Here is a 12,825-nt window from a genome sequence, read left to right as displayed (position 1 = left end):
AAAAACATTTAGAAGAAAGCATTTACGATAAAACAATAATCAAGACAATAACTTATATGAAAAATCAAAAACAAACAGGTAGAGAGCCATAATAGGATCAGTTACTCATAAGCAAGTCTAAATAAGTAGGTTTTAATTTTAGACTTAAAAGAGTTCAGTGTCTCTGCAGCTTTGCATTCTCCTGATAGTGCGTTCCAGATGTGAGGAGCATAGAAACTAAAAGCTGCTTCTCCATGTTTAGTTCTGGTTCTGGGGACGGTCAGTAAACGAGAGCTGGAGGGGCTAACTGATCTGGATGGTTTGTACCATGACAGCAGATCTCTAATGTACTCTGGTGCTAACCCATTCAAGGATTTATACACTAATAAAAGCACTTTAAAGTCTATTCTCTGAGCTACAGGGAGCCAGTGTAATGACTTTAGAACTGGAGTTATGTGCTCTATTTTCTTGGTTCTAGTGAGAACACGAGCACCAGCGTGCTGGATCAGCTGATATATTCACATATATATGTGAATATATCACAAAATCCATGCAGCAAAATAGACAGGGTGACTTCCAGCGAGCTGGTGGCAGCTATACATGGATTCAAAGCTCACTAACTATAGTTTAGTCCATATGTTTTTGTAGTGATGCTTCTCCAGACCACCACACTGGACTTTAAGTCAAACAATCAAGATGTGTTTAGCTTTCCTTCAAGGGATTGAACAATACTAATGCAAGAACTGTAAGGAAAGTGCAGCCATTTTTACAGATAATCGTGCTAAAAACCCACATGATTAAACAAAGATGCTGGAATAAATGCATAAATGGGGCAATTTCAGAATAACCTGAACCTGAAGGTGCTTTTTTTCTAAACACTTTTCTGCCACAGTTGTGGCTGAATTAGTCGGTTTTCCTGATAAACAGTCACAGCAGCTGGTGTGTCTGCTCTGACTAACAAATAAACTGACAACATGAAGGCTCTCAGAACCAGAATGACACCCTGTCCAACTTATAACTAGACTGTTTCAGGTATGGGATTTTTACCACAACCATTTCCATGTGAAAGTGCTTCAATGATGCCACATAGGTTTGCATGATGTAATATAGAAAGTTCCTGGCTGCCCGCTGAGCTCCAAATACACTTCACCGTTCACCTTCAACCCTGTTTTTAGATGCTTTAGGCTGAAGAACACAAGACCAAAGTTCCAGATGGACAACAAGTTGTACCACAGTAAAACACACCAGACCTTACTGTTTACTCAAAACAAGGCAATAGTTCAGATCCACACTCTCAGGAAATAAAGTAGCTAATGTACTTTCAGGCAAGATAATCACTCTCTAAAGTACTACCCTTGTACCCTCGACAGTGGGCAGTTATTTAAGCCTTTGTACAAATAACTTATAGAGCTATACTAGTAATTTAAGGTGATGCTTGCAGGTGCCCTTCGATACACTGGTGACCTGTCCAGGTTGTATCCCAGCTGGGAAACTCTGCAGCTCCTCGTTTTACTTACAGCTAGTTATCAGCATTACGTCCATGAAGCTGAATAACAAAAGCTTCTCTTAATAACTAATGAAAGCACATGTTATAGCGTCATATTCTGGATGTCCACTGTCAACGCAGAATAAAAGTATCAATAACAGCAATATCAAAACAACAACTATGAAGCTACAGTAAGCTGCAGTTTCTTATGTTGAATAACGGTGACAAATGAAATCAAGTCCATCAGAAAGTAAGCAACCGGTGGATAAGTGAATAACTGAGGAACGTACCTGGGGGACACAGGCAGCTGTGGGAAACTTCTCTCACATCCCGCGTCTTTGGTAGTCGCGCTGCAAGCTTCTGTGTGAGACAAAGAACAGAGGAATGTTAAACTGAAGGTTACTGTTGTTCACTCAACTGAACATCTCACTGAAACTACTGCAGTTCTCAGTGACAGCCATTCTTATGAAGTCTGAAGATGAGATAAAAAAAGCCTCTACAAAAACAAAAGTCATCAGCTGTCTACAACAACTTGAGGGTGGGGGGAGCTATTGACTGCCCCACAGACCACCACCTTATGCTATAGCGAAGATCTAAACATAAGTCGACCTATTGTTAGCAGGATTAACTCAGCCACCTGCAACATTTCCAAGCACATCACCAACATCCTAAATCCCCTCATGGAGAGCACACCCCATCACATCAAACACTCGACTGACGCTCTGCAAACTTGAGCTGAATCCAGATGGTGTCCTTCCATAGTGATGTGGTCTCATCACTTATATACCTGAAGCAGTGGAGACCATCAGATAACTGACAGTTCCCTAGAAAACAGACCCAGCTGTACCCCCAGTCAGATTTGTTACAGCACTGCCTCACCACCACACTTTTGTAACCCATTGTAGCCAACTTTTACATGGAGGAAGTGGAAAGTGACACCCTTGGCTCCTTCAAGCAGACAGCACCTAACCACTGGGAAAGATGTTCTGTTTTCAAAAATAAAAACCCAATAAGTAAAATCCTTCACTGCTCCCATCAACTCTTGACATATAAAGTTCACCAGGGAAGACACAAAGATGTACAGTTTGTGTGCACTGAGGACGACTGAAGTTTACCAGAAGCCCACACACACGGAACACTACCTAATATTTGAGTCCCACCACCCTGTGGAACACAAACTTGGGGTAATCAGGACCCTGCAACGTCAGGCAGAAAACATTTCTGTTAAACCATACGGAAAAGAAAAGACAAACATGTAAAGACAACTCGTAAAACTCACAACTTCAACAAATCAGCAAAGATGCACAGGGAAGAAAGTCAGACAACATGTTCCTTATGTAGCAGGTTTATCAGGAGACATCCCAGTGCACCCAGCTACACCCTCAGACAAAATCCCAGACACAATCTGAAGCACCCTGCAAGTGTACCTAAGAAAGTGGCGCAGTGTGCTTTTACATTACTGTGGTGTCATTCCACAGAGCATACAGTTCTACCATGCTTGATCCTTAAAAGCATCCATGCTCTACTTGAATTCACAACCTTACCTGGAATATTTTAGGAACTGTCCAAAATTTTTAAAATCTGAATAGAAGCATTCATCGCACAAAAGAGCCGCTCGAACAGCATCTCTACGACAAACGGTGTGAGACTAGTTAGTAAGTTAAAATTAAAAATCGTACAGGAAATAGTTTAGCAGTATATTTTCCAAGCTCCTTAGCAGTGACAACCGACAAGTTGTGTGGCATTTCCCCGTCACTCTACAACAGACATAACGAAGGTTAACCAGCTGGTTAGCTGCACAGAGATAACCCCAAGTCATTAAAATTTAGCAACCAAGCAAACAGCTCCAAGAACGTCTGTCAAAACTGACTCAAGCCAGATTCAGCTGAGCTACGAGAACATGGAGTAGCTGCAGCAGTCGCAAAGCAGGCGCTGGTGTGCGCGATGGCTTCTTTGTGCATGCGTGTGCTGAGCTTGACTTCATGCCATAGACTGTCCTTACGAGGGAAGAATTATAAGAAACTTTGATCAGAGGCTTGATCACTTGATTATGACGACATGATGCATAAAAGAGAAATGTCATTATTCCCCCGTATTTCAAGGTCACTGTACCAGCTAACAGAAGGCGAGAGGCACCCTGGAAGGTGGCCAGTCTCACACTGACAGACAGACACTGGCACATTCATACCTACGGACAATTTAGAGTCACCAGCTAACCTAACCCCGGTAACTACATGACCGGCTAGCAACAGTGCCAATCACCACACCCACATTAAATCCAATTAAACCTAAATGGTTTATGAAAAGATGACAGAGGGGGAAACATCATATTTACAGCTTGATATTCACAGAACAGAGATGAAGCGCATTTATAGAACAGGTACGTTGTGGTCACAGTATTTCAGCATCTAGCTAACACTATAGGAACGAGTGAGGATAAAGAGCTTAATGCTTTTAAAGTGGCAAGTTTCTAACAACTTAACAAACATTGTGCAGTTTGTCACACAATATGCGCACCAATTTAAAGACAGCAGTTGTGTTTCCCAGGAAGTCAAAAGACTTTGACATAACGTCGCTTCAGAGATGAAGCAAAATGTAAGAAAGACAGGACCAGAAAGAAGAAGGTAGGAGTGGTAATGTCCTTATTTAGTTTTTTAAACAGACACAGTGTACATTATATACAATTTTGGGGTTATTGTTGTGAAACATCTTGCAAGCTGAGATATACTAACTTCATCTTATTGAAAGGTTGCATGAAAATACCAGGTGCACAGTTAATAGTGGTCCTTTGAGTTTACATGAATGCATTATGCTGAACTGTTGCAGAACAGCTGTGGTGTTCTTATCAAGTGCACCAGACGTTCATCTGAATTTAAGCTAATCGTGCTGAGTGGATTCACCCACTCGGTTTGGAAATTCACCACAATAGCTCCCGATAGCTCAGCTCAGTTCAACATCTGCTCACAAGAGACTTTGTGTGAGTTATTTCAAAGAATCTGTAGGGTCATTCATCTCAAATCATCAAATTTCAGAACATTTTTCTGATCAACTACCTCTGATTTCTCTGAAAAATGTAACAATGCAGCATTTTCATACATAAGAGACTTTATTTGAAGCATTTCTTCCACTGGTCATCACCAAACCTCACCAAAGTCAGCTGTGGCAACTCCAGCTTTAGGGTTGGGATAAGTTAAGGATAGGGGGTTGGCTCTGACTATCAATCACGCCGTGTGGACACAGCAACCGGCTTTGCATGAATACTGACGTGACATGAGCTACTGGTCCCTTTTTCATGTCATGTCTTGCTCGTTTTGCTATCGTGTGTACAAAAAGAATTCACATCAATAGGTAGGTAGGTAGCATCACAAAACCTTTATCATAAAAATGAAAGTTTTGTGACTGTTGTGAAAATCAGACTTTATTGAATAGCTTTGATTTTTTTAAATGCTTATATCATTTGACACTGAACAAAATACACAACCATCCGAGTACATTCTCGACATCACAGCTTTGGGTCTCGCTGGTGTTGGTTACTGGCAGACGAATGCCAGGAAGGCATTTAGATGCCTGCAACAGGTGTTGAAGGGGATGTTATGAAGATACTGTGATTCTGACCACTGCTTCAGTAGTGCCTGTTAGTTTGGTGTCCACTTTAGTTATCGTGTAAACGGGCAAATGTGTCACATGAGCATAACTAAGGTTGTTATATAAGGGTGAAAACTTTCAGCGTGCTGAAGTTCAAAACTGCTTATAACGACTCCTCATTGTTAGACGGAGCCTGAGTCCAATTTACGGCAGTTTCACTGTTCAATGATCTAATAAGTGCTTTGTTTCAAACTTTAAGAAGCATAATGGCTGGAGAGCAGCCCAATGTCAGTAAACTGCGTCCTGCAGGCATTCTGTGAGTGCTTTATTCCTTAAGTAGAGGGTTACATGTGAAACTGAGAGATCACACTGCCATGAAATAACCAAACTTTAGCGCTCATGTCCTTCAAAACTATCATGTGGAAGCAATTGTAGGACTGCACTCAAAATTCTCTTAGCCCACTTCATATTATTCATGAATCCTTTCAGGAATTTATTCGGTTGATATTGGCAGACCCCACTCACAACTGGAGAAATCTTTAGCGGCTTTAAGGGAGCCAGGCAGCCTGCAACAATACTTAAAGACACAGCTTCTAGGCTACATAATGGGAATAATAGAGAGTGAAGAATCAGTTCGTCTGCAGCAATCAGCTCTGCCCATGTCAAAGGTCACAGAAACAGGAGTCTGTCAGACGCACTGCCTTTAAAATTCCTGACATTAATATTCTCCTACACTCGAATGCATCTCCATTCATCCTAACACGTATCTGCACAGTCTGCTTTTGTAGTCTTGCCTCTGCACACTACCAACAATCGCAGTGAGAGTGAAGTGCACGCTCTCAACTTTAATTCAACTAGTTTAACAAAACTGTTGCATTTAGAGTTTAGTAATTACAGCCAGAGTGTTCTCATTTCCTTTGCAGGCTTTTAACCCCTGCAGGACTTAACACGAAGCTTATTTTGACTCTGCCAGGGTATCTTTGGAGCGGCCTTTCACTCCAACAACAGGAGGTGGTGCTGCTCTACTCACTGCCACAGCTGTGTTTCTGACATCGTCTATAGTTTTAGGATTACTCAATAATAATAATAATAATAATAATAATGTATACTTTATTGATCCCCGTGGGGAAATTCCTCTCACTCAGTGAAGCAGTGGGCAGCCATTGGGCGCCCGGGGAGCGGTGTGTAGGGACGGTACCTTGCTCAGGGGTACCTCAGGGTAGCTATTCAGGGAAATCGAACCCCCGACCTTCCGATCATGGGGCCACCACTCATTATAGCATTATTGCTACTGCTTAATAATAATACTGCGTATTATATCACTTTTGTGGTTCATTTTAATACTCTGGTTCAAAGGTTTTGTGCTGTGAAAGCGACAGTCTAACAGATATATGTTGCTCAAATATGTGTCCAACCCTGATTTTAACACATGTACAGGACTCATTGACGGACTGTTATGAAAACAATCATTTTCTTTGTCATAAACTAAACTTTATGACAAAGTTCAAATGAGGGATTTTTGCTTGTCTCGTTTCAAAGCTTGTTGCTCAGCTGCAGCGTTTCATTTGCACTGAAACTGTCAGCCAACGGTGTTTACATGGGCACATAAACATATTAATAGCGACGGTTGTCAAAAATAATGATTAGTACTAAAAAATATTAATACATTTTGTATGAATGATTTTGTATGAATATTGTGCTGAATGATGGAGTATAAGATAGACTTGAGATAGACTGGCCGACCTACACATTAACCCCACAGCGGTCGTTTGGCCGTGGACATCCATCACAGATGCATTTATGAAAGTCTGCATCTACTGAGTCAGCAGAGGGTAGGCAGAATTTATGTACACTCAACAAAAATATAAACGCAACACCTTTGTTACTGCTCCCATTCCCCATGGGATGGACGTAGAGACCTAAAATTCATTCCAGATACACAATATAACCATCCCTCCCAAACAGTGGTCACAAATCAGTCCAAATGTGTGGTAGTGGGCACATCTGCTATATTGAGATAATCCATCCCACCTCACAGGTGTGCCACATCAGGATGCTGATCTGACATCATGAGTAGTGCACAGGTGTACCTCAGACTGCCCACAACAAAAGGCCACCCTGGAATGTGCAGTTTTGTCTCACAGCAAAATGCCACAGATGCCACAAGCAATGAGGGAGCGTGCAATTGGCATGCTGACAGCAGGAATGTCAACCAGATCTGTCGCCCGTGCATTGAATGTTCATTTCTCAACCATAAGCCGTCTCCACAGGCGTTTCAGAGAATATGGCAGCACATCCAACCGGCCTCACAACCGCAGACCTCGTGTAACCACACCAGCCCAGGACCTCCACATCCAGCAGGTTCACCTCCAAGATCGTCTGAGACCAGCCACCCAGACAGCTGCTGGAACAATTGGTTTGCACAACCAAACAATTTCTGCACAAACTGTCAGAAACCGTCTCAGGGACGCTCAACTGCATGCCCGTCGTCCTCATCGAGGTCTTGACCTGACTCCAGCTCGTCGCCGTAACAGACTTGTGTGGGCAAATGCTCACATTCGATGGCGTCTGGCACGTTGGAGAGGTGTGCGCTTCACGGATGAATCATGGTTCACATTGTTCAGGGCAGATGGCAGCTGAGAATGTCCCAGTTCTTGCATGGCCAGCATACTCACCGGACATGTCACCCATTGAGCATGTTCGGGATGTGCTTGACCGGCGTATACGACAGCGTGTACCAGTTCCCACGAATACCCAACAACCTCGCACAGCCATTGAAGTGGAGTGGACCAACGTTCCACAGGCCACAATTGACAATCTGATAGACTCCATGCGACGATGTGTTGCACTGCATGAGGCAAATGGTGGTCACACCAGATACTGACCGGTTCTGGGTCCCCAGACCCCCAATAGTGCAAAAAACTGCACATTCCAGGGTGGCCTTTTGTTGTGGGCAGTCTGAGGTACACCTGTGCACTACTCATGATGTCAGATCAGCATCCTGATGTGGCACACCTGTGAGGTGGGATGGATTATCTCAATATAGCAGATGTGCCCACTACCACACATTTGGACTGATTTGTGACCACTGTTTGGGAGGGATGGTTATATTGTGTATCTGGAATGAATTTTAGGTCTCTACGTCCATCCCATGGGGAATGGGAGCAGTAACAAAGGTGTTGCGTTTATATTTTTGTTGAGTGTATTAGGCACCTCATTACTCTGCAACTCTCTGAGGTGTGCCACTCTGTGATTCCTAAACGCTTCCATTTTGTGATGATACCTCTTATCTTTGTTTGTGGGAGAGCAGACTGATTTACGGCATCATATTACAGGACTGACCCATTCTTCCAGATGTTTGTAAAGGTACACTGGATGGCTGGGGGCTTCGTTTTATGCACTTCTGACAAAGGAAGTAAAAGCACCTGATTTCAAAGATCAATAGGTGCGGTGCAAACTTCTGTCATCTTGACTGGTAGATTATATAAACTGTAGGAGCTCTGCAGTTTTAAAACTAAAAGGTGGAGAGTAGCAGGCATAGTGTTTGGGAGCAACAACATAGTGCATCCTGTACAGTGCAGCTGGGAGTGCTCGCACCAAACAGCCACTCTATAAATGCATGGCACAACACACAAGAGTATATTTGCACCTAAAGGTTAAAGGTTACTCTTTGGAAGATGCCACATTTTTTGTTGCTTCTCCCCAAGACAAGAACTAACAGACTTAAAAACTCCTTTGTCCCACACGCCATCAAACTGTTTAACTCCTCTCTGGAGGGGAGAGGGAGGGGAAACAGGAGGACAAAGGAGGGGGGAACAACTAAGCTGTAGTGCCTCTGCACCTCACTGTACAATACCTTTTGTGCAATACTTTTGTAAATAGTCAACAGTGCAATAGACCTCAATACTCGAAATGTGCAATTCATTCACTTGTATTTTTATTTTTTATTCCTATTTATTCTATTTATCCCCTTCGTATATTTTATTTATATTGTCTCTGTATTTATATATATATGTGTGTGTGTGTGTGTGTGTGTGTGTGTGTGTGTGTGTGTATATATATATATAATATTCTGTAACTCTGAAACTTCTGTCGGTGCTGTGCTTTTTGGAAATCGAATTTCCCAGAGGAACCCACCCGAGGGATTAATAAAGTTCTATCTAATCTAATCTAATTTTGGTTTGGAAGAGGAGTAAAAGAGGCCGTCTCTGTAAACAGGCCGGTTCGGGTTTTACACTCAAAGAGCTTTTTACAATTCCTACAAGCACTTCTGTCTACATCAGTCCTCTCTGTCTGACATTCACACATTCATACTCTTATGGATGCATCTCATGAGCAACATGGGCTTCGCGTCTTGCCCAAGGATACATGGCGGCTGGAGCAGCCAAACCACGAACCTTCTGATTAGTACTTGACCTGTTCTGCCTCCTGAGTTCGACGTATTCAGTAGCGAGGACATTTTATGACTGGACCTGTTGCAAGGTAACATCCAATCACAGTAGCACGCTGGGATTCTTCGAGTCTGTACGCTGACAAGCCTGATTTTACACATCTGTGGCCAGGAGACTGATCGGAACACCTGAATTCAATTATTTAGATGGGCGAGTAAATAATTATGGCAATATAGAGTATTGCAATAGTATATGTAGTGTTAACGTCAAGGTAAAAAGATGCAACTTCCTCCCCAGGACTGCAAACAAACTATACCTGGAACATTATGCAGTAAACTAGTTGATTGTGCTGCACTCCAGATTTTACTGGAATAACAATAAGGACTCCTGGCCATATTTTCCACGACAGAGGAAATCGGTCATCACTGAAGGAAACAGGGTGGCTGATTCTGGACAGCGCTGGGAGAAAATCCCACAGATTTCTCTGCCATCCTCTTTCTGTATAGAAAGGCACATCTGTGCTCATGTCCCATTAATAATGACAGTTTATACTCACAGTGCTAAACAAAGAGACAAGCTACATCACCCTGGGCCTGTCTGGAAACAGATCCTCCCCACTGGGCCCCCCTGGAGGCACAGGCACTGAAACTGGACCTTTGAATGGCCCCAACTGGCCGTAAAACTTCACTTTGTCTTTTTATTATTGTTTGTTTTGTTTTCACTCATATGTTAGTAGGCCCTACACCTCAAACTGTCACTGCAAAGAAATAAACTACTTTTAGATTTATACCATTTAATAACGTTATCATTTGCTCAGAGGAAATAAACGTTTGCATTTATACAAAGTTTCTATCAAAGTAGCCATAAACCCAAGTAAAATCACTGGCTTTCTATGTCATTTTGTAATCCCAAGATTTCTTTTCAAAAGTACCGTGGCTCCAGAATTTGACACCCTCCCTGGGCTATATTTGGACTAAGACTGACATCCATCTTTAGCAAGAAAAGCACACAGCCTAAATTCCAGCTATTGTTGTGCTAACTGATGACCATCACTGACAGACATGATTAATATAAAATACTGTCTGAGTAGCTGGTGGTCTACGGGACACTTGTACATGTAGTCTGCCTCCTTTGACTGAGGTATAAGGGTTTAGGTGAGTGACTGACTTCAGGTCTGAGACTGCAAGCAAGCTCTGCACTAACCACCACGTGCTCATTTTTCCTCCTGTTAAATGCATTATGCTGGCCCTAGTGAAAGGGGTCGAGGAGTGAGTGTGTGTATGTGTGTGTGTGTGTGGGGGGGGGGTTAAAAGCCGGGCTACAGCAAACAGAGGAAGGGAAAGTCGGCTCCCTGTGGATCTTTAAACACCGTGCAGGCTGTTAGGTGCTTGTTGGTGTAGCTGTGATCAATTGGAGGGCAGCGCTGAGGGCAACTTTAGAAGCAACAGATGTGAACAGCCACCGAGAGCCCTTCACACTGTTATCTCAGAGAAGATAAACGCATGTAACACCTGTGCAACTTCTTAATGTTGTACTTTGGAGATGCCACAGTGCTTTGTTTAAGAGCAAGGGAGCATCTCTTTGAATAAGAGCGCTGGAAATACATATATCTATACTTAAATGAGAGATTCACTGATGCTTTATCATGACAGTCTCTACTATTACCTCTGTGATCTCTGCATCCAGAAAACACCAATACACTTATATCACCAGCTGTAGAGAGAATCGTCTAAAATTATTTTCCAAAAGAAATTAATTGTGTGTGGTGGGGGGCAGCGCAAAAACATTTCTGTTTATCATTAAAAAAAAAAAAATCTTTTCATCATTTTAAGCGACTCTTACTTCTTCCAGGATCTGGTCGAGACGACCCAGGATGACGGGCTCCACCTGTTCCACGGACAGCATCCACGCAGAAAGCCGCTGCTGTTCCAGACTTACTATCCTGGACTGCAGCTCCGACGTCCGCACAAACACTACGATCCAAACTCCAACAGACAGCACGGACACCGCGATGCAAAACGTCACGCAAGACAAATCTCTCCACAGCGGCTGCTTCAAGCCAACGCGCCTCTTTTCACCTGGTTTACCAGCGACTCCCCACTTCTTTTCCTGTTCCATTTCAGACATGTGAGTGTGGCTCTGTGCACCCAACAATCCCCAAGCTCATCAGGTGTACAGTTGCGCAGAAAGAATCCTGGCGATCTGTAACTTTGCAGGAGGCTGTTTATACTGAGTAAACTCTGCCGTTCTTTACCAATCTGGCTGCACTCATATGAGTAATTACATAAACCTTCAAAACCGAAACATTCCGTGTCCGAGTCTTCCGCTGTCTTACTCCTTTGTGTTCGGCTCCGTTTGTCCCATTCGCTACTTCAGAGCGATTCCACTATGTGCTACAGGACAGTCCCTGTAAACCGAACCAGTCTCCCGCTCCTCTGTACAACTCTGGAAGTCGCCGGCTCTTTGCTCACACTGCATGCTCCTCCTCTGAGAGGTTTTAGGTTAAATGGCGGGGCGGGATTCGCCAGTGTTGCTACCCCCTTTGATCCGTGTACTTGGACAGGGGTATTTTTAGGTGCGCAAAGCCAGGACGCAAAGTCACACAGCGGGTATACTGAGTGCCCGCTGACTGCTGCTCAAAACAACGTACCACAATGATCTCGTTTAGAGGATCTGCTAGCTTCTGTGAACTTGTTCTGTGCAGATTCAAGTTCGCCACGCCAGGATAGATTATATAGCAACACGCTAGAGTAGTTTGGAGTGATTTACAGTTCACAATAAGCTCCATGGTGCCCGCTCAGTCGCCTGTGAACTATGAGAAAAACAGAAACTCTGTTTTAAACCTGTGGTTCTCAAACTGTTTTCTGACACAGTCCACATAAGAGTAGTTCAAGCTGCACAACCCACAACTTTAAATAACAACAGAATCCAAGTTTACACCAAACATGAGCCAGGACAATATCATCTATGAACTTTTATTTCTTTCTTTTCCCTCAAAGAGCAACATCATTTCTGTTTGGGGTTTTTTAAGTGGAGAGTTTCTGCTTTAATTCAAGAGGTTAAACAAACCATTAAGCCTTTAGGAGTAACCACCATTTTTATAGAAAGTCCACAATTTTCAGAGGCTCAACAGTAATTGGACAATTGACTGACAAGCAGTGCCATGTGGGAACTCTCCCCTCAGTGTTTCGTGATAAATGACACAGACTTGGGGAGAAAAAGGTGTTTGTGCTAGAATAATAAAAGGTCCAAAGAGTAAAGGAGGCCATCATTAGGTTATACTGTTTCTCTTTATATCCATATTCAAAGGCTTTGTCTGTTCCAGTATCTGTGTTTTGTCTTGTTTCACTTTATGTTGAGTTATGTGAATTTCTCAGTGTTAAG

At 43.0% G+C, this 12,825-nt stretch overlaps 1 protein-coding gene across 1 annotated transcript in view; it reads right to left on the bottom strand.

Moving 5' to 3' along the window:
- The window catches only part of LOC309719928 (collagen alpha-1(XIII) chain-like), a gene marked incomplete at its 3' end in the record, with an annotated part of 34,166 nt that extends 22,192 nt beyond the window's left edge, over positions 1-11,974 (bottom strand). Inside the window, exons 1-2 of the mRNA XM_082556356.1 lie at positions 11,284-11,974; positions 1,756-1,825 (exon numbers count right to left, since the gene is read on the bottom strand). Of these exons, the coding sequence (XP_082412482.1) occupies positions 1,756-1,825; positions 11,284-11,568 (355 nt within the window). The 5' untranslated portion in view covers positions 11,569-11,974. The remainder of the gene's footprint in view (positions 1-1,755; positions 1,826-11,283) is intronic.
- Between the last annotated feature and the right edge of the window lie 851 nt (positions 11,975-12,825).

Source organism: Aulonocara stuartgranti (genome assembly GCF_965226115.1).
Source record: "Aulonocara stuartgranti genome assembly, chromosome: 13".
In the NCBI taxonomy this organism is placed as follows: Eukaryota; Metazoa; Chordata; class Actinopteri; order Cichliformes; family Cichlidae; genus Aulonocara; species Aulonocara stuartgranti.
The sequence above is the reverse complement of the archived record's forward strand: the minus strand, read 5'-3'. Positions and strand labels throughout refer to the sequence as shown.